Source organism: Gambusia affinis, linkage group LG12 (genome assembly GCF_019740435.1).
Source record: "Gambusia affinis linkage group LG12, SWU_Gaff_1.0, whole genome shotgun sequence".
Classification (NCBI taxonomy): domain Eukaryota; kingdom Metazoa; phylum Chordata; class Actinopteri; order Cyprinodontiformes; family Poeciliidae; genus Gambusia; species Gambusia affinis.
The window spans coordinates 4912391-4933941 of record NC_057879.1 but is presented as its reverse complement, the minus strand read 5'-3'; the positions used below and the strand labels follow the sequence as shown (position 1 = coordinate 4933941).

The following is a 21551-nucleotide window of genomic DNA, read 5'->3' as shown; positions in this document are numbered from 1 at the left end:
AATTTCACACAATAAAATTAAAAAGTGCAAAAAAAACCTGAAATACCTGCATCATTCAAACTTGGGCTAGATTGTTATTCTCATTTTTGATGTATCAGTCAAAAGTCGTCACTGGCATGAAACGGAAATAACTCAGGCAAGTTGGCTGATGTAGTAACACCGTTTCGAATTAAAGAAGTTTTTCTGCCAGTTACAATGCATTACACGATGAAAGAGAACGCACACACCAGTCTGAAGGAATCAAAAACATAAATCATAGAGAACTTAAAATGCTTGATCAGCCTTTTCCGTTCTCTCTCTTTTTCATCCCGAAAGGGGAAATCATTTTTTGTGACCAACACTAGTCAGAAGTTGGAAGCTTAGCACTTTCCTAAACTTGGCTACAAAAACGATGGAAGATTGTTGCCAGCGGCAACCAGTCGTTCAGACGAAGAGCAAAAGGAAGACAGGCTGCTCTGCTTGCACTACCGTGACAAGTGATGAGAGTGAACTGAGGGTATTTGTGCATGAGAGTGAGGATGGACAGATAAATTAAAAGGTAAATATATTTTTTATTATAAAAAGATTAAATTACTTTGTTTTCTTCTGTATACACCCACACAGACATAATTAAAGATGGTTAGCCCCCTTGGCTTTCTGCTACATGGTGAGGACAGAGGATACAAGACAAATGTCCACCCACCACCAGAAAATGAAAGCTTCCCCAGATTCCAATGTAAAAAAAATGAAATTTGTAAAACCTTCAGTCAAATAAAAAGGTCCTCTGCTTCACAGAACTAAAAGGATCAGTTTCACTCATCACAGCACATGGACAAAACACATTCTGCTTGTAAAAATATGCATTGCACAACATGAGGAGCATCAATAATGAAAACGAGATTAAAGGGTGACCACACAGCAGGAACTAAATCCGACCAGACATGAACTGCAAATGCAAACATACGATAACACACAAATCCTGACATGGAGTTCCCTGGAGACAGACATGCTCAAAGACAAAAGTTCAGGTTAACAAGTAAACATTAAGCTCTTCATCACTGAGAGTTAAAGGCACGGGTCTCAACTTTCACATGGATTTTCTGCTGCTCAATGTGAGGCTGACCCTGAAAAGTTTTCATTGGGGAAAGCTACTATCAATTAAATGTATAATTCAAAATGTGGATTTTTCAATTAGCAGGATGCCTCTTTTTCCTCTAGCAGAATGTGCTGAAGCTCACTGTGGGTTCCAGCTGTGTGAGGTTTGAGAGAGAGAGAAAGAGAGAGAGAGAGAGAAAAAGAGAGAGAGAGAGAGAGAGAGAAAGAGAGAGAGATCTTCCTTTTAGTCATAAAAAAACATTTGAAGAAAAAAGAAAATTGCAATGTGGTGGTTAAGAAAAAATATGCAAAGCACCTACACATTTCTCAAGACAAACACTCTATGCATCACTCCTCTTTGTCTAATGACACTGACATTTTCTCATCAATCAACACCTCAAACGGTGTTTTCACACCTGGCAGTCCAGTAGACTGTCGCATTTGTTAAGATTGTATTTACCCAAAATGCCCAGCGTCCCAGGCCACTTCCTACTTTTGGAGCATGCTGTTTCCACATATACATTCGAACCGCACCAGAGTTCACTTCAACAGAACTGAAACTTCGGGTTTTAGGCAGACCAGCATTTTCCTTTTCAGTTAGTCATTAGAGTTCCTTTACGATTTCAAATCTCCACAAACGAGCCGGACTTTCTAGGCAAGTCGGATTAAAGCAAGACTAAACAGGGCTGGTGTGATTTGTTGAAGTCTATTACTGTTATTGATAAGGATGTAGCTAAAGATGTATTTGTCCAAAACATTTACAGCCAGCGACTTCGGGTTTTCCAAACGCTTGACTAGTTCGGCACCTTTTTAAACCTGTACACAGGAAGAACACATCCACAGAACAGAAGGTTTGAGTTTCAGACTGTTTGTTAGCAAGTCATTGATCCAGACGTTTGCTGAGGCCTCCACCTGCTTCTTCTGGAGTTTCTGATGAAGCAAATCAGGCTGAATTGTGTTAAATCAAGTAAAATTGCAGTGTCCAAGCCTGTGAGTCTGATTGAGGCCTACCCATACAGGTGCATCTAATAAATACCAACTTTGAAAGAAGTGAATATTTATGCAATCACTGATTTTGGCGCTTCATATTTTTATTTAGTTGTCACTGTTTTGCAGAAATCAGTTTTCATTTTGACATTAAATCATTTTTTTTTATTTTTGTGAAATGTAGTCACATTTTGTTAATCATGATTTATTAATAAAAGCAAAAAAAGGGTAAAACATTCAAGGGGGTGAATAGATTTTATAGCCACTATATACAATGTCACAGTAAATCTGGAGCTCAATGTCCCCCTACAGTCATAAAGTCTGCTATGCAGGAGCATTGGAGTTTCTCAGTCAGTCTCGCCATAGAGAAGGAAAGGCGGATTAAACAAAAGCTTCACACACTGTTCAACAGCAACAAGGAACAAATCTGATTCTACATAGGATTTAATTTCCTGCTTCAAACATCATCATCATGCAGAAGAATAACAAGCTAAAGAGCAATCTTAGCTTAGCTTAGCTTAGCATAGCATAGCATTCAAACAGCATTTCCCAAACAATTCAAAATGAGGGGAACAAACCTGATCTCAGTCACAAACTTCGAATTGTTTTGATCAATCAGTTGTAAACTGTACTGAAATGCAACAAATGTTTTTATTTTTATTTTCATTATTATTATTATGTCGTGTCTTTTTGTTTATTTTCAGGCATACCATACAGAGACTATTTCCTATGCAGCTTTGTTCTACAGAAAGCATATCTCAAGATGGCAGCCTAATTGTTGGATCGACTTAAATAAATCATGGCTGCATCTGCATTCAAAGTAAACAGACCCCATTAATGAAATAGGAAGTTGTACTTGAATGACTTTCAGTCTTGATGATACTGAGGCTTGGATGGCTGTACATTTTCAGGAAGAGAGTTTTTTTCTTTTAGCTCACAGTAATCCACATCCATCAAATAGTATAGGGATAATTATTGACTCTTAATTTAAATCAGCTCTGTTTTTCTAACAGTTAAGGCAAACAGTAAAGCTTAAGCCAGTTTTGTTGAGACACAAACTTGAGAAAGTATCACCTCTCAATTACTGTGAAGAACTTTACCCTTTATGCCTCTTCAGCTTGTTCATCATCTCACTGCCTGGTTTTCAGCTGGCACAGAAATGCATGAGCACATCTTACCCGTTCCATCCTCGCTCCTTTGGCTTCCTGTGCATCACAGAGTTCATCAAGTCCTGATGTTGACTTATAAATGCCTAATCTTGCTTCTCCATAACCATTTGTTTTCTTCCAGCCTTAAACTGGTTTTAAAGTTGTCCCAACAGCTAAGCAGAAACTTAGAGGAAATCGAAATTCTTCTGCCATTAAGCCAAAGCAAGTGAGGGAAAGCATTAAACGTCTCAATAATATCACCCAGGAACTGTGGGTTGATGTCATTTACTCCCAATTTAACCATGTACTGTGTTTTGTTTTTGTAATTATAACTACAATGGAGGTAATGGACCCATGTCTCATTTACTTGTATACATATAACAGATTTGAATCTCGCCTTCACTCGGTTCTTATGAAACAAGTAGTGAAATTCAATGTATGAGTTCTCTGAAGTATTTCAATGCTTTGGAGTTTACAGTAGTGGCAGGTTTATTGATTGAAGTTAAATATCTTTCTACGGTGAGAAAGAATAGCCTTGGGCATTACATTTTTAAACTATTCATTATACCAAGAGTTTTGAACAAGAAACTCAAGTGCAAAAAATATATAAAAAAAAATAGGTATAAGACCTTGGTTGCTTTTTGTACAGTTTTTTTTTCCTCCATCCTTTAAATAAACTGAAAAATCACTTATCATTTGTAGATTAGAGCGCACCTGCAGGGTAAATGCATGAAATCTGCAGATTCACACCTACGACATACAACCTCTTCCACACACTGTCTGATATTAATAAAGAATAAAGTGGGGTGAGAATGTGCGAAAGTTTTCAGAGTGTAAACATTCAGACGAGAATCTACATGCAAACGCATTAATGTTCAAAGTCCACTGAGCCGAACATATTTTGCTCAGAGTATTTTCTATCCTAGGAGGAAATTTACTGTGATATTTAATGCTTTCAGAAATCTGTGCCTCCATGACAAATGGGTGTTTGTTCATGTTTTAAATGCTATTGGGTTTTTGTGTTTACATTATGTCAGCGAACCATCTTTTGACGGTAATTATTGGTGAATAATTTGTAAGTGTGAGATTTTGCAATTTTAATGCCTGGTAACAATATTAACATCAAAGAATGTTTTTTTTATTATTTTCTTTTTAATTGAAAAGTACAAAGAGGTACTGGATCTAGACTCTGAGAATGGGCATATTTATTGATTTAGATGATTGAGCAAATATTTTGAACAATACCGTATATGATATTTTTTAACAGTCAACAGTAAGTGAAACTTACAAATGTGAAATAAAAGGGAAAAGAATTGATATTGTAAATAAACTCCTAGCAGTTGTTTCTTTACAAAACTAACCATAGATTAAACTAAGAAACTGAATAAATTACTCAAATTAAGAAAATTAATCCGCTTGACACTTTCATTTTTTAGGGTGACATTCTACAACCATATTCTTTAAAAATATTGGTGCAAGCCACCAAATATAGATGGATAATAGTTTACCTTCTTCTTCAAAATCATAGTAAAAAAAAAGCAAAGCAAAAACTTAAATGAAATTTATTAAAAAGAATAAAATCTGCCTGATAAAGATTACTGTCCTCCCTTATCTTAATGAATTTTATACTCATTTCTTTTTATCAATGTAGACAATATCTAAAAATAGCCCTTCACTTTTACCAGAAGAACAGATGAAGTTTTTTTTTTTTCTTCCCACCAGGGGGTCTTTTTGTGGCTCTAGTGTCCCTTATATGAAAGTAGGCTGACAGGAAAGGGGGAAGGAGAGGGAGGAAGACATGCGGCAAATGTCGGCCGGGTCCGGGAATCGAACCCGCGACGGCCGCGTCGAGGACCCAAGGCCTCCAAATGTGGGTTGCGCTATCCCCTACGCCAGTGGTCCCCAACCTTTTTAGTACAGCGGACCGGTCAACCTTTCGTAAGTTTTCGGCAGACGGGGTTAGGGGGGGCGCGCGTTGTGAGGACCGAGACCGATGCCGTTGTTTCTTACTCATTCTGCTGCATGTTGGCACACAAAACGTAACCGACACCATCCGGTTTAGGATTTTCAAAATAAAAGCTCCTCCGGACTCAATACATAGAACGGACATATTTAATTATTTCTTGCGGAGCCCGGAACCAATTGGTCCACGGACCGGTACCGGTCCGCGGCCCCCTGGTTGGGGACCACTACCCTACACCACCCGATGGTAAAAGAAAACACTGAAGAGATCCTAACAATTTGTAATTATTTTGGCAAAAATTGATATCCATCTGGTAAATAATTTTCAAAATGCTGCAAAACATGATAGTAGAACATTTAAGTCCAGGCTCTATGTCGTTGTTTCGAGCAGCAGGGGGGCTGCGGCTGCATGGGAGCGCAACTCTGGTTGGAAATTAAGATTCTTGTGGAACAAATGACAATTTTACTTTAATGAGAATGATGTGAAATGAGGCGACGCCTGCGAGCTCGTTCAGGCAGAGAGTTGACTTCACACGTGATTTCCCATCCTCACCACAGAACGTATGAACATACCTCACCAATTTGAACGGTCTGTTTAAGCTTTCTGAATCATCCTGCAGAATGTGTCACATTGCTGCTGCTGCTGCCTTTCAGCCCTTCCACCACCCCCGACATTTCCAGGAGGTTGGGTCTGTCACAATAACAAATTCTGCTGGGCGACAAATCATCCCAGAAATGGTTGCGATAAACCATTTTTAACTATATTTGATGGTAATGGCATATTAATCCAAGTACAAAGATTTGAAAAAATACTTTCATTTTTAAGGAACAGTTAATGCTGCAACTGGAAAAAGTTTTTAATACTGTATACAAAATAAACAAACCAACAACAAGAAAAGATTTATGAATGCTGCCACATGAATACTGACATCAGAATGAGAGCAGGATTAGTCCAGGATGGACTGGGTCTCAAAACATTTTTTAAACAATATTAAGCATAGCAATATTGATATTAGCACCTCATTAACAATTTTTGTCCAAATGGAAATGATTAGGCTCATTTTAATTTATTATGTGATTAATTCATTTATTGTTTACAGGTGGGTTGTGTCTTTTGTCTCTTGTTGCTTGTTAAACATTCAAGCTGAACAGACTGGACACGTTTAATGTTTAACACCAATGTGTCTTTATTCCATCTGCCAGCAGAGTAACAAATGTGTAGTAAGCAGTCATATTTAACACCATTCGGTTTTCAGTTCTTAATGAAACAATGAAACAAATTCACAACTGAAGAGACATCAAATGAAGCCGTCTTCATGTTTCAGTTCACGCTTTCTGGAATTTCTCCATGATGTTTTACAGACTTTTCTGTGAATCCATAACAACTTTTAGTTCTGAGTCTGAGCTCTGACCGTTTACACAAAAGTTTATATCAGATGAACGGCTGTGAAACGTTTGGAAAAGTTTTCTATATTGCATAAAGCAGTGAAGAACACTTGTCGCATTCACAAAAGAAAATAAAACTTTGGTTTCGTCTGAAGCCCTGGTTTAACATTTGTTTATTTATTTATTTATTTTTTTTACCAAAGATGGATGACAGCTAAGTTAGAACTACCTTCTGATTTTTGATATGTACGGCAATTGGAATTTGAAATATTTTCAGATCGCTGAGCTGGAGCGCAGACACTGCAGGAAAAAAAAATAAATAAATCAATGCTTTGCAGCTCCAGATTTGATCTACAGACACAGTTAAAAGCTTCTAATCCTTGTTTCAGACATCCTCTTTCAGGCTGGTACTGAGCCCAGTCACTCTTCAGATAAACTCTGAGGAGCATTTAATAGGTCTAATTTGTGATGCTATCATCCCCGTTCCTTGCTAATGCTACAGCCTCTCTCTCTCTCTCTCTCTCAGTGGGTCACGCTTGGCACCATTTGTCTCTGTAGGGATTTGAGTCTTTGGCCGGGTGGACGACATCCTGCTGCCTGCCCCCCCGTGTCACTGCTGAGAGGTTTAAGGCTGCCACGTCAATACCGACATTAGAATAAGAGCAGGATTAGTCCAGGCTAGACTGGGTCTCAATGAGCAGCGCAGTGAAAAGACATCTAAGCCAAGAAGGTGCTAGACTGAAAGTCAATAGAGTTGCTAACAGCTGCTCTAGAATGAGTACACAAGGATACTTACTGGGGCTGCCAACGTTAAGGTGATAAAGCTAAAAAGTTTTCTACTCTTGTTTTGCGTCGTTAGGCTGTGCTAGCTCAAAGTTTCACATGAATTATGCTGGCCGCTCGTATGTTGCCTCGTCACCCAAGTAGAAACGGATGGAGAGGCAAGTTTCTATTTCTTTTGTTGGCTCTAGTTGTCTTTATTTGAGAGTGGGCAGACAGGAAAGTGAGTAACAAGAGAGAAGGAAGTCGTGCAGCAAACGTCATCAGGCCGGGACTCGAACCTGCGATGGCCGCATCGTGGACTAGGGCCTCCTGACATTTGCTCTCCACCTGTGTAGCCCAGCACCCCCAGAGAAGAAGTCGTCTAAATGAAGGTTTAAAACAAAATAACTTCCTTATGGACTTTTAATACTGGAACTGGAAGACATTTTAAATATCTTAAATGATTAAACAAAACAGAAACAATAAATAAAATTAATGATTTATTATTTTTTTTCAATTGCCCTTAAAAAAAAAAGAAAAAAGAGGCTATTTAATTCTGAACTGATGACTTTATCATGTAGTTTTTGGTAAAAAGAGAAAAAAGAAAAATGATAAATCATGCAAATGGAAATTATTGACCTCGGATTAATTTATCACATGATTGTTTTATTTATTGCCTATTGCGACAGATCTAATTGCTGTTATACAATAAATGAAGCCGTCTTTAATCGGGTGAGTTTAAATAGAAGATATGTTTTTAATGTACTTTTTCTGACTTTCACACCGATTCCATCATATGCAGTTTCTTGCTTTGATGAAAATTCACGCGACACTGAGCAGATTGGGACATTTCAGAGATGTTTTTTTTTTTTTTTTAAATATGCCATTTCCTCAGCTTTCATCTCAGAACACGTTCAGATTTATTGCCTCAATCACATTTTTCCTGACGTGAAAAGGAAAGCGAGCAGATTCTTCACGGCTCCTCAGAAGTAGGCCAAGGATGGTCCCCGAAGCGATTTGGGGGAGGGGGCTACCATACGTACGAGTCAAGTGATTGGCTGTGTCTAAGGTGCCTTCATATTTGATGGCTCTAAGAGCTTCATGGCGAGTTTAAGAACTGTAGAAATCCTCCTTGTATCACCAGGAAGCCCCCCGTATCTGATGTTTCACACCACAGATCATTTTACATCAAAGAGGGATTCTGCTGTCAAGTACGGGCAGCTTAAATCTGGAATCACTTCGTATCCGTCAGAATATACAGTGACTTTCCTGCTGCGCTTTAATGCGTTGAAAAAAATCAAAGAGGATAAAACCTTTTCACATCTAAAAGTTCATCTGCACTTTTCATTTGTTCGCTTGTAAACTGTGAATGTTGCAGGTATTTATCAGAATGTCGCCTGAAATGTGATCAGCTGTAACAGAGAGAAAAAAAAAAAAGAAGTCACTTGCTTCTAGGAAGGCGACTTTATAAAGCTCACCAGATGCACAGTCCTCCTCGTCCGCCCCACTCTCGCAGTCTTTCTCCCCATCACATCTCCATGACAACGAGACACACTTGTTGGTGGATCCCCCGCAGTCAAATTTCTCTGGAGGGCACGTCTGTTTGCCTGTGCATGGAGATCAAACAGACAGGGGAAGATTTCCACAGTGAATTTATAGGCCCATAAAAGCAGATTAAAAAATAAAATAAAAAAACTACAAACACAACAGCCGGCGTGCGGTTAAAACTCATCGGATGCTACCACACTTGATTTTTACTGTCTGGGCAGCCTCTACGGATCCTGAAAAACACAGCAAAGGCAAATTTGGCTGGAAAGCAAAAGTAGAATCCGGCCCCCGTTCCCTCCTCTCCTTCTTTTCCTGCCAATCTGTTCGGGTTGGCACAGTCGATTTGATGCTGATTACAGCGTGTTTAATATGACGAATGTGGTTAATTATAAACCTTTGCTTACAGAGCCGCCTGAGGCCTTCCAGCAAGAAATCAAAGGCACAAACTACAAAACAAATTATCCAGCCTCTTTTATCCTTAGATTATTTATTATGCTGTTGTGGTGCTGCTTTTTATTTGACCCTTCTGGGGCCATCATATGAATACTACTCTGTGAGGAAGTTGTTACCACAGGAAGAAGACTCTGTTAGCCATCAGTGAGGTGAAATGACTTCAGGAAGCACAAACAGTTGGAGAAGACATTTCAATCTAAGTAAATATAATTTATTTATAGAAGCATTAAGAGGGACTGGGTAATAAATCAATAATATACATTGCAATAGACACATGATCAATATCAACTGTGGATAAAATAGGATCAGTTTGGCAATATGTCAGACATTTAAAACAAAAAAAAACTAATCAATAATTATCAATAAACTGATATGGAAACATTACATTGTGATACGTTTTCCAGCCACAACATCCAGCCCCATTATACTATCAAGGTGCATGTTTACATGCCAGGTAACTGCTAACTGTGCTAAGTGTGTTAATCATGCCAACATCTGAAATAAAATGCTAAAGACAGTTTAAAATATCCACTCCATAATCATGTTGTTGTTATTTCTTCCTAAAATTGACACATATTACATTCTAATAAAGCATAGCAAAAAAATATAACTATAATTTCTTATAGATTAAAGGGGACCTAAAGTCATTCTTTTGTCTTAGATTTTAATAGTATAGGTATCCCTGTCCCAGTTATGCACGTTGCCAGTGACAACGTATTTGCAGCCCCCCACGCAGGAAGCAACTCCATTATTTGCTGAGGGCAGAGTAAAAACACGCTCCATAATGAACATCATTTGTGAGCTCTAATAGAATCGCTGATGCTGTCGCTATTAATGTTAGCTGTACGTTGCATGGCGGGTTATTGGACTAGACAAGGAGGGAGCCTCTGAGGCCATGTTCGCACACAGAGCACATCTGTTCATACAGTAGCAACATTGTATTTCTGTTCAATCTGAATTCCTATTTATCTCAGGCAAATCTGATTAGCTGAGGATTTCGATTAGGGACAAAGAGAAAAATCTTTTGGATTACAAAACGTTTGTAGAAGTTCTTTTATTCAGACATCAGTGCCGGTTTATGATTTGTACATGCAGAACATGATTTTTTTCTTGCTTTTTAATGCCTTTCCAGTTTCAGTTCCTATTGTTGTGGAGGTCTTACAGGTCAATTACACTGTATGTAAATCACTTTGTTATTACCAAAGTTTTTCTTCATAGAAACGCAGCAGTGAATGTCTGTACATCATTTTCATAGAAATAATTGGAATTCAATTTCTATTGTCTGACTAATATTAAGTGTAGAGACCATATTTAAGTCAACGCTCATTGAAGGACAATAAGTGTCTAAATTAATTGGTTAATTGTTCATTGCGACAGGCTTAGTGTTTACTTTAAATTCTATATGCATACTTGAAATGCACTCACTGTATAAAATGACCCAAACCTTTTTCATCTCAGTGATATTTATTAGGACTTTTTATAAAGTATAAAACAATTAAAATCTAATCTCAACAGTAAAAAGGAGCAGTATAACGCATGTTGAGATACAAAAGATATCCAAAATAAAGATAATTAAATATACAACAACAGAAAACCAATGAAACACCTTCAGATGTTCACGTTGATGAAACCACTGGAGTTTCACAAAGTTCTGTGCTTCTCTGTGGGACAGAACCATCCTGAGCATCGTTGTCAACAATTTGGTTATTTGAGTAAAAAAAAAAGTTCTCCAACATTCCGTGTAAAGATTAGTTCTAGGTTTGAAAATAGTTCTCAAACTTCAGCTAAATGAAGCTATAGCAACATGCCAGTCGTACCAATCAAACAATAGAGCAGAAAGCATAAAATGAAAACATCAAACATGCCTTAAAAGTGATCTAATGTGTATTAGAGCAGGGATGCCCAAAGTCGGTCCTCAAGGACCGGCATCCTGTATGTTTTAGTTCTCTTCCTGGTTTAATTCACCTGAATCAGATGATGGCTCGTTAGAAGGCCTAAGAAGAACACTGACATGCAGAAAAGGTTGTTGGTGCCACCAGGGAGGGAACTGAAACATTCAGGATGCCGGCCCTCCAGGACCCAGTTTGGGCACCCCTGAATTAGAGCCTAGGATTCATCTTCTGCCTGAGTGCTGCTGTCCCTGCAACAGTGAGAGGTTGACAGTAGGAAGGTAGGAGGAGGAAGTCCTGGAGACAGCTTGTGTCTGGGGAAAGCGAGCGGCAAAGATGGCTGATGCAGCCAGGCCATGACCCCTTCAGATAAAAAATAAATAAATAAATAAAACTCTCAGAGCACTCCCCGTTTCTACATCAGCAAATGCTTTGGATTCAGAAACCCATGTGCTACCGTGTTCTGTTAGCTGGGAAGTGACATTTGCCTCATGCACAAACTACAGGCTGAAAAACAGCTGCAGGTAAAAGTCAAACAGAAGATTTGTAGCTCTGAATAGATTTCAGAATGAGGTGGAGAACTGAAGTCTGCTGTCAGTCAACAATGTTGACAGATGTAAAATGTTACTCTGGACAATATCCTGCAGCAATAAAGGAGATAACAAAATATTGTGGGTAGCAAATAAGCAGCGTGATCAAGCGGTCCTCGATTAGCAAAAAAAGTATTGAGTCGAGACGCTAATTGTTTTCTGCTACTTTCATGACAGCAACATCGATGTCAAGTCTTTGTTCTGCGACTTGTCTTTTGCAGTCAAACCTAATTTGCTTCTTTCCAAACACGACTGTCAAGCACTGACAAGTGGAGTATGTAAATGCTGAACCGAAATGAATGCTCACGAATGAGTAAGATCTGAACGCCAAAGAATACAGGGGCTGCTTGGAATTCACGAAACATAAAGAGATGAAAGAGGTGAAGAGGAAGGCGTCTTAGAAAGAGGGAATGCTGTTCCACTGGGATGAATCTGTAGAACCTCGGAGAATGACGTGGAAAATCAGAGCAATAGAGAATCGGTGAAGAAAGGAGGAATGTGTAAGGGACAGATGAATAGTCAGAGTGTTGCACAACCTTTCCCGTTTTTGTTCTACGGCTAAACCGAAGCCGTCCATACCAGACGGAAAGAGATGAGGGAGAAACAGTAGACTGAGCACAGAGCCGAGCAGAATGTGAATCTACCGGGCGGCGGGCGAGCCGTCCTGTCCTTTTAACTGATGGCTCCTTAATGAAGCCTGAGATCCGCTCCTTCAGATTCCAGAGATATCAGACCAGAGCCATGCCGTCTCAAGACAGCTAAAAGTTAATGGATTCTGGTTTCAAACGGTAACAGCTTAATAAAGTGCAAATTTGCCACAGACGAATTATGGGCTTGGCTCTCGTTGAAGACAAATCTACTCATGACTTCTGCTGCAAGACAAAAGAGAATTCATCTCAGCAGCAATGACACAGCACTTTTTATTTAAAGAGTACGGCTAACCTTGCTATTAGTGGCAGCTTTTTACATCATGAAGCTTTAAATAAAGAAATAAAAGGCTTGAAATCTAGAAGAGTGTAAATCATTCATTCGTCACATGGTTCTGCTGTAACATGGAAGGATTATTACAGGCCATAAGAAGGACTATCCATCCACACATAAATCCAGAGCCACAGAAGGAAGATTTAGATCACACATGAAACTCGGAGCAAAGCCGATCCGCCACAAGAACCTTCAAGATAATAGTTGTGTGCTTAAATATTATTTCATCAATCAAAACAAAGCAGTTTCTTTATGAATAGTGGCAAATTTAATCAACATGAAAATATGTTCAGTATTATTTAATTGTAAATAGGACCAGGATTTATTAACTCGTTAACATTTTTTAAAGTAAAAATGGAAAATGTTTTCTTTACATTGTTCCGATGGGAACCTTTGTATTTTCTCGTTTCTGGTACGCCTGTAAATTTGACGCACAAGCAATGGTTGACGAAGCTGCTTCTCTCAGCCCACAGTGAGTTACTGTGTGCTTCAAAATGGGATGCTGGAAAAGACTGTAGCTGTCTTCAAGTTGTGCTAAAAGGAGTTAGCCTGTCAGCGAAGCTGTTCAGGTCTAAACTAGCATCTCAATGCTAAACAAGTAACAGCAGCACAGACGTCTCCAAAGCTAACGTTGGCATCCACATGTCCACAGGACTTTTTTAAAAGGATGATCAAGAGTTCCTGGAAAACTTGAAAGCTGAATAGAAAATAGAACTTTGCACCAATGATCTAAATAAATTCAAAACAACACATATCTTTGTTGCTGACCTCATATGTCTATTTACTCAATAATTTTGCAGCAAAAATGATTTTTTAAATTTAAAATGTTACTTAGTTTGGCTACTTTTGTCAATAAATTCAGCCGCAACTGGCCGTTTCTGATCTTGATATGGCCCAAAATGAAAATGAGTTGGCCCTCCCTGGTTTAAATCAGAAAGTCCAAGGGCAGTATCATTGGGAACACATGTACTAGAAAAACTAGCATCTATTCATGAGAAATAAACTATCTGCTTTTCACCAATCCGGTGGGTTCTATTTACTGTGAGAGCACTCTGAGGGATGTTCACCTGTAAATGTCAAGGTCGCTGTTCGGGTGGTGAAGGATCTGATTCAACACGTCCATCTCAGAGCTAAAACAGCATCATGAGTCATTCTCAGTTTCACTGCTTCATTAAACCGTGTTAGGATGGACATGTCTCCGTCTATGAATTACAGATCTGTAGAGAAAGAGAAACTCACTTGCTGCTTGGAGACTGCAAGATGGAAAATTGTTATTTTCCATAAAGTGTGTTAGCAAGGAATACACTTTTGTTGCACGTTAAACATGCGACCCCGGCTCCTGGAGTGCTACTTCATTATCCAAATAAAACCACTGTGATCCGTTTTATTTTTCCCCTGCTGATTTGTTAGCAACACCTCTCCGACTTCTTTTGGAGGATATACTTGAATAGTTTTCTACCCCATTAGACCAATAACATGCACATAATTTCCCCACTAACTTGATAATGTGCAGCTTAAAGCGTGGCTGAAGATATAATCCCAACTCGGCGTAGAGAAATGTGAGCAATTGAAACTAGTTCTATAATCAGAACTACTTTGACTTCATTCCTAGAAAATCAAATATGCTTACTTGGATTCAAAGCAAGAAGGTTTATGTTTTACTGCTAAAAATTATGCCCAGGTTACCTTTTGATAGATTCTAATTGCATGATTGACTTTTATAAATCAAGATTACTATGGCATCAAAGTAGCATAATGAAATATAAAGCTCTGTGACCATTGGCCTCTGGGTGATGTAAATGTGGATGTGTGTGAGGTAGCGTGTGTTAGTAGAGCAAGTATGTGTGTGCAGTAGATGTTTGTGCTAATGATTTATGTGGAATTGAAAGGGCATATATCTGACAGCACTCAGTACCCAGAACAGCATCAGTTCCTGGAAGACACAGCGCCCCCCGGGAAGCAGCCCCCACAGAGCAACTATTCACCTGACAGGGAGGTAGGTCAAACTGAAATTACAAAAATAAATTTTCTCCATGTAAACACACCAATTTTGAAGAAACTCACGTTTTCAACTAAAAGGTTTTGCGCTAGGATTAGGTGGTTTTTCAGCCGTGTCAAAGCAGAAAACTGCAATCAATGGAAACACTACTTTGCATCTCGCAATTCACCAACAACCAGATGTTACTGCAGGCAGAGACGACAAAAAGACGACAGGAAGTAGTAGGGGAAAGATTGTTTTTAGTTTTTAGACAATGTGCAGCTGGCTCCACCAGAGCTCTCACAGCACTGTAGTTCATAAAAAGTTGTGTAATTTGAACGCGTTGAAACCATCGCTCTTCTATAAAATTGCAGACTACGATTTCCCAAAGATACTGCATACATAGTCGCTTTCAAGTATAAGGGGCTTGTCACTCCAACGCCTGAATAAGACGCCGATGTCTCCTCTGATTGGCTGATAGATGATTAGCTCTAGCACCGTGGCTGAAGTATTAGTATAATGGCATGGAAATTGGTGGAGTAAGCACTCTGCAGACAGTGCCTAGGAGTCTGATGTCTAAGTTTATATATCATTTGAATAAATCTGAGAATAAAACCATCATTGCCTTAGATCAGTGTTTCTCAATTTCTCAATTCCGGTCCTCAGGCCCCCCTGCCCTGCATGTTTTAGGTGTTTCCCTTCTGCCACACACCTGGATTGAATATGTGGGTGATTAACAGGCTTCTGCAGCACTTGATGGTCATGAAGTCATTTGAATCAGCTGCTCTGAAATAGAGGTACATCTAAAACATGCAGAGCAGGCGGGCCTGAGGACTGGAATTGAGAAGCGCTCCCTTAGATTGATCTCAAAACGATACCATTCACACATGTGGGAACACTGGTATAGCTGTCTGTGACTACGTTTTGTCTTATTTTATTTTATTTCTAAATAATTGTAGATATGGATATGTATGTGTCTGTATTCATTGCATTTAGACTGAGAATTCAGAATATGTCCATCAGTGTGAGGAAAGTACAAGTACTTACAAACACATTAAACCTAACAGGCACAATGCTAAGACAATAACAAAAAAAAGTCATTTTAGTTGCAAAATTATATACAAATACAGTGACTGACGTGTAGGCCGTTTCACTGCTCTTCAGACTGGGCGCTGCATCCTGACTGCGCTCTGCAGTGTTCTCTTCTTCTGAAGCCATGCAGGTGTGTTTGTTCGGAGAAGAACATAGTGATAAGCAGCTGTTGTCGCTCTTTTTCTTCTTTGCAAAAGATCCTTGTACACCGACATGCCACAAGGGTCCCATTCCTCAGCTATACCGCTTAAGTTCAGTGGCCATCACATTAAAAGCGTTACAGAGCATGTTTGATACATGAAGCGGGAGTGAGTTTTTAGCGAATCAGAATGCAGAGCACAATGGACAAAAAAAAAAAAAAAAAAAATGCATTATGAAAATCCGCGAAATAGCGAATCCGCGATAAGTGAACCGCGAAGTGGCGAGGGATCACTGTATATCTTTCTTTAAACAAAACTGAGCATCTAAATAGGAAAACTTTTCATCAGTTCATCAGAATTGATTGACATCAACATTTGATACTTAATCTACAATCTAAAGTAAATATGTAGTGAAAAATCTGTATTCATTGCATTTAGACTGAGAATTCAGAATATGTCCATCAGTGTGAGGAAAGTACAAGTACTTACAAACACATTAAACCTAACAGGCACAATGCTAAGACAATAACAAAAAAAAGTCATTTTAGTTGCAAATACGCAATTTTACATTATCTCAATATTTATTTTAGGTTACATTGTGTTGTATTTGAGGGCATATTCTTTCTCGATACTGACAACAGCTGAATTTCTTGGCCAGAACACTGTTGTGTCCTCAGGAGATTTCTACGTCCTGGTTAAATAACGCTTTAAAATACAAAACCCAAAGTCAATATAAAACCATGGCTTCGGCTTTAACTCCTCCAGAAAAATCCCAGCAGAATGTGAAAGTCAATATTTGTGAGGACTATGAGGAAACTTCTTTCATAGAAAAAATCTATACTCCGCTCTAAATTATGCAACACGTGAAAAATCACATTAAAAGCAGAACACAGGGGGATTTAAAACTTTCATTTTCTTTTAATTTTTTTCATTTGAATAATGAAAGATTCCTGAAGGAGCGGGAAAACACCAACGTTCACTCAAGACTGTCAGCTCACAAATATGTCTTCAAAATCCCCGAGGACCAGCCGACACACGGACTTGAGCTGAACTTATTAATTTTGTCAGGAAGCGTCATGCGGCCGCCATCCCACCCTCACTCTTAAAGCCCATGAAACTGTCGCTGCTGCATTGTGGGAGCAGGAGGAGCTCCTGCACAGCTGGCTGCCGTGGCCCACTTCCTCCTTGATTACACGCTAATCTAATTTGAAAGCCAGGAGCTCTGGCACTTCACGTGTTTCTCCAAAGAATCATTCATTTTTCACTGCTCGGGAGTTTGACTCGTTCCGTGTGGCCCGGATTCAGAGCAGTGCTACTCTAGCGTGTAATTGGGAATCCAATCAGTGAGGCAGAATGACGCTGGCACAGATGTCTGCAGCACAAAGTTCAAAAACGTCCCAGCAATGTGTGTGGAAGCATGGTTGTTTGTATCACATGTTTGGGTACATGGAAAACATTAAAAAAAAACGTCTAAGTGGAGCTGGGCTTGTAACAATTACTGCCATACACCAAATGTAATCTCTCAGTTAAATTAAAGGTAATATGCAGAGAGTGTTATCTATGTGTGAATATTCTATATCTCTATGCATAAATCTTGTTTTGCAGCTCTGACCAGTCATGTCTGGGCTTGTTTGGATGAAAGGAACTGCATTCGATCAATACGATCTTGGAATTGGAAGATACACTGGATTGCCAAAAGTGTTCTCTCATTTGAACTTGAGTGACAAATGCGTGTGAGAATCTAGGGAGATTTTCCACAAGTTTTAGGGTGTTTATGGAAATGTTTCTATCCAAAAGAACATTTGTGAGATCACGCACTAATGTTAGACAAGAAGGTCTGGTTCTCAGTCAATCCTTGAAGGTGTGGCCAACATGGCTTTGTTCACTTCCTCCACTGCTAAAAGTACAAGGAGACTGCAAATATAAAACACAGCAGAAAATTGACATTATCGTTCACAACTCAACTTTCTATTTGGTGATTAGCCAGGATAAAATTCAACCCGAGAAATCAAACTCAATTGGAGGAATCCTAAACGGAGCACTGAAAGGAGATGAGAATCGAGCGGAACAATGACCAGGCTGGCAAAGGCTGTGAATACTTAGGTAAGTGGGAGTTCTTGGTTTTCTATTTTTTTATGTATTTGGGGGAAAAAAAACACTCAAAAACATTTTTTACATCATCATTATGGAGTATTTTGAGGAGAGAAATCAATTTAATACAACTTGGAGTAATGCTGTGACACCAAAATGTGGAAAAAAGTGAAGTGGAAAAAGTGAAGCCCTGTTCTTTCCATGTGCACTGCCTACAGATGTTAGCTTATTAGCTACATATTACATTCCAGATGTATGTATATTGTGTCTAATTTAAACTACCAGTTTATTGTTCAATAATAAGCACTAGCTTGTCCTTCTGAAATTTAAATAATTTAATTTATATCTAGCTTGCAAGCTGAAATATCTTATTGCATAAAGTTCTCATTGAGTCTGTTACTCCACAATCAGACAAGTAGTAAAAATTGAGCCTTATGACAGATGACTGTAGCTCAAGATGCATTTCTAAAATGAACACGCTAGAGTTTCCCCTCATTCTTTTTGCCTCTTTGCTGTGTCAGCTGTCCCAGCTGGAGTCAGTCAAACAGCAGAGAGGCAGCTGTGGTGAAGATCTCATAGGAATCTCCTGTTCAGTTGATGTTGTGATGATCTGACTCTTTCCATGTGAAGTTGTTATCTAGACACCCAGTGGCAGTAAGGTTAGAGCTTCTTATGCTCAAGCTGCTCTTTTTATGTGGAACCATATTTCCATTGTGGCCTTCTGGACGCCGACTGGAAAATAAAACCTCCGTACAACTTCTGGAATTGAGACTTTTCTAATTTAAAGCATCAAGCTAATTCAAGAGATTTCCATTTTGATGGATTACTCCCAAACCGGGACTCATATCTCTTTGTTTTGCCTCCATGATATGAATCCTTCCTTCATAATCTTTAATTGCATTTCCAACATAAACATGCTGTCCTTCCAAAAGCCTTTTTATGTAAGAAGCAATGGGGGAATTCTACTTGGAATTAGAAAAAACCCAGACCAAAACATTCACAGCCAATAAAAAGTTACAGAACTTGAATGACAACCTTCTTTCATTTTCAGCATGGTTCCACATTTGCAATCCCTCCTAAGAAACACTTCCAGGAGTTTAAATCTGAAAGCTATAATTATTGAGACTGAAACTGAAGTAGTAGACACTCTAGTGGCAAATCTCTTGACTAATACGAACAAAACTAAAAAACAAACCAATGTGGAAAACTGAAAAATACTACCTATTTACCAATTATTGTAAATATACGGAAACTTCTTAAGATATTATTCACAAATCTCATAATCCCATTTTCTAGTACAGCACTTTAAGTTTTCTGACAACTGAAGGGTAATCGAAGCAACCAGGAGCCAAAGAAATATTAAATCAAAGGAGAAAAAAAATTATTATGAACCTCCCATGCTAGAGATCCTGCTCCATTTTGAAATGAACTCACCTCTGTTGAGGCCTGGCATGTAAGACCAACGAAGCAGACACCAAGCCAGGCAGCATTCTCAGATTCTCACAGCTTGGCAGAGATAATCCAGGGCTTTCTGGTACTCGCCGTCAGACAGCATTGAGTTCTAGAGCGAGTGGGCGAGTGGAGGCGGGCGAGACGGCTGAACCGCCACCAGAGCCAAGAAAGCACTGGAAATTTGTGACTTGAATGCAAGTTCCAGGAGATATGCGTTAAATCTAAAATGTCTGAGGTGAAGGCACGACACTGAAACTAGATACAACGAGAAAATGGCCGCAAAATTCTGTTCATTGCAAAAGAAGATGGTAGGTGCCTGCAACTGAGACAAATACCATGGCCGATCAAAAAAAGACTAGTTTCTGAATTTTAATTCAAACATTGGTGTCATATTCATTTTCATAAGCAAAAAATGGTGGCAAGTTTTACTAAATTAACTGCTGAGATCTAGCTTAAGGATCTAGAAGTAATAGAGTGTACTGAACAGGAAATTATGTTGTAATTAAAGGAAAAGACTAACACTAAGAGAGGAGAACCCAAGAAAAAACTCAACACAAAAAGACTTGAATGGCAATGATAAATAACTCAAAATGACCCAGAAACAAAACAAGTGAGAACCTCTTACTCCTTCCTGTCATTGTCTTCTTTGTCATTTTTGCCAGTGGTAACATCTGGCTGTTGATCAAGTGGCTCATCTAATGCAAATAAAGTGTTCCTGTTACCGTTTTGCAAAATGCAGCCATTTCTGAAATACCTAGCGCAAAAACTTTTTTTTTATATAATAATAATGAGAGCTTTTCAAAACTGAGGTTTTCAAGTAAGCAAATTTAATTTCATAATTTCAATTTGCTCAATTTTAAGATCAATGGAAATGCTGCTTATGTTGCTAGGCTGTAGGCCTCTAGTCACAGCAACTTTTGCTAAAGTAGACAAAACAACAATCGTTTGGTGCAGGATAATATAGAACATGGTACTTACTGCACGTCTCTTCTGCCTCATCAGAGCCATCTGGACACTCCGGTTCCCCGTCGCATCGCCACCGGCCCGGGACACACTGTCCGTTTAAGCAGGCAAACTCAGCAGGGGCGCACGTTTTCCTGGCTGTTGAGAAAAAGAAGCACAGCTTAGGTCTGAGCGTGTGAATGTAGGGAAGTAAAACGTGTAAAAACACGGCAGTCAAACCACGCTGGCCAGAAACTGTACACTTGGTATAAATCCCAGCAAACATCCCCTGATCAGAGGAGATCAGTCTCATCATTTCTCTCATTATTCCTGCCTAGACCTCGCCACCGCCGACACCCAGCGCTAATTATCTCCACTTCCAAACATTTCAGTGACTCTTGTTCATTGTGCCGTCTTCCCCTCGCTCCATCTGTCTGGTCGACAGAATGATCCTATTCCTGCAGGTTTTCTATCACAGAGCAGTGAAATGGATGCTAATTGCTAAATCTTAAGGAGGTTAAACGTTTTACCTTCCAAAGCTATTTAGACAACCAGAAAATATATCATGGGCGAAAAGAATCAGACATTTAAGGATTGTCTGTTAACGAAGTTGGAAGAAAATTATGACCATGAGTTTATCACAGTAGCTTTCTCACTAATTCTTAAAAAACATAAACAAACGATCTGCACAGAAACTTTGCCAAAGACTCGAACACAGGCAGAGGTCAGAGTCAATCAATTTCCTGAGGCTGGTACTCCAGGAGGACCTGTTGTACACACTGATAAATCACTGGCTACAAGCCCTCAGCACAGTTGTCTGCTCTTGTTATTCACACGTAACTGTTGCTGGCTCATTTTCCATTTCCCATCGCAGGACACCACAAAATGGATGTGTAGCCAAAAAGAAGCAGTCAGCAATCAGAGTACACGTTCCTAGACTGTATTTGGATATGATCCTGTCACAATAAGGAATACACCAAACAACAGCATAAGTTAAAATAGGTTTTAACTTTCTCTTTGCGTGCTCCTTTGCAAAAATTGATCAATCTTTAAAGTGATGCTGCCCTGAATCTGCA

At 39.1% G+C, this 21551-nt stretch overlaps 1 protein-coding gene across 3 annotated transcripts in view; it reads right to left on the bottom strand.

Annotated features, from left to right (window-relative positions):
* LOC122840966 (low-density lipoprotein receptor-related protein 8-like) overlaps nucleotides 1–21551 on the bottom strand; it is a 92797-nt gene that overhangs the window by 42269 nt on the left and 28977 nt on the right. For all 3 annotated transcript variants that reach the window (XM_044133804.1, XM_044133802.1, XM_044133803.1), the window contains exons 3-4: nucleotides 20512–20634; nucleotides 8798–8926 (exon numbers count right to left, since the gene is read on the bottom strand). In XM_044133804.1, the coding sequence (XP_043989739.1) occupies nucleotides 8798–8926; nucleotides 20512–20634 (252 nt within the window). The remainder of the gene's footprint in view (nucleotides 1–8797; nucleotides 8927–20511; nucleotides 20635–21551) is intronic.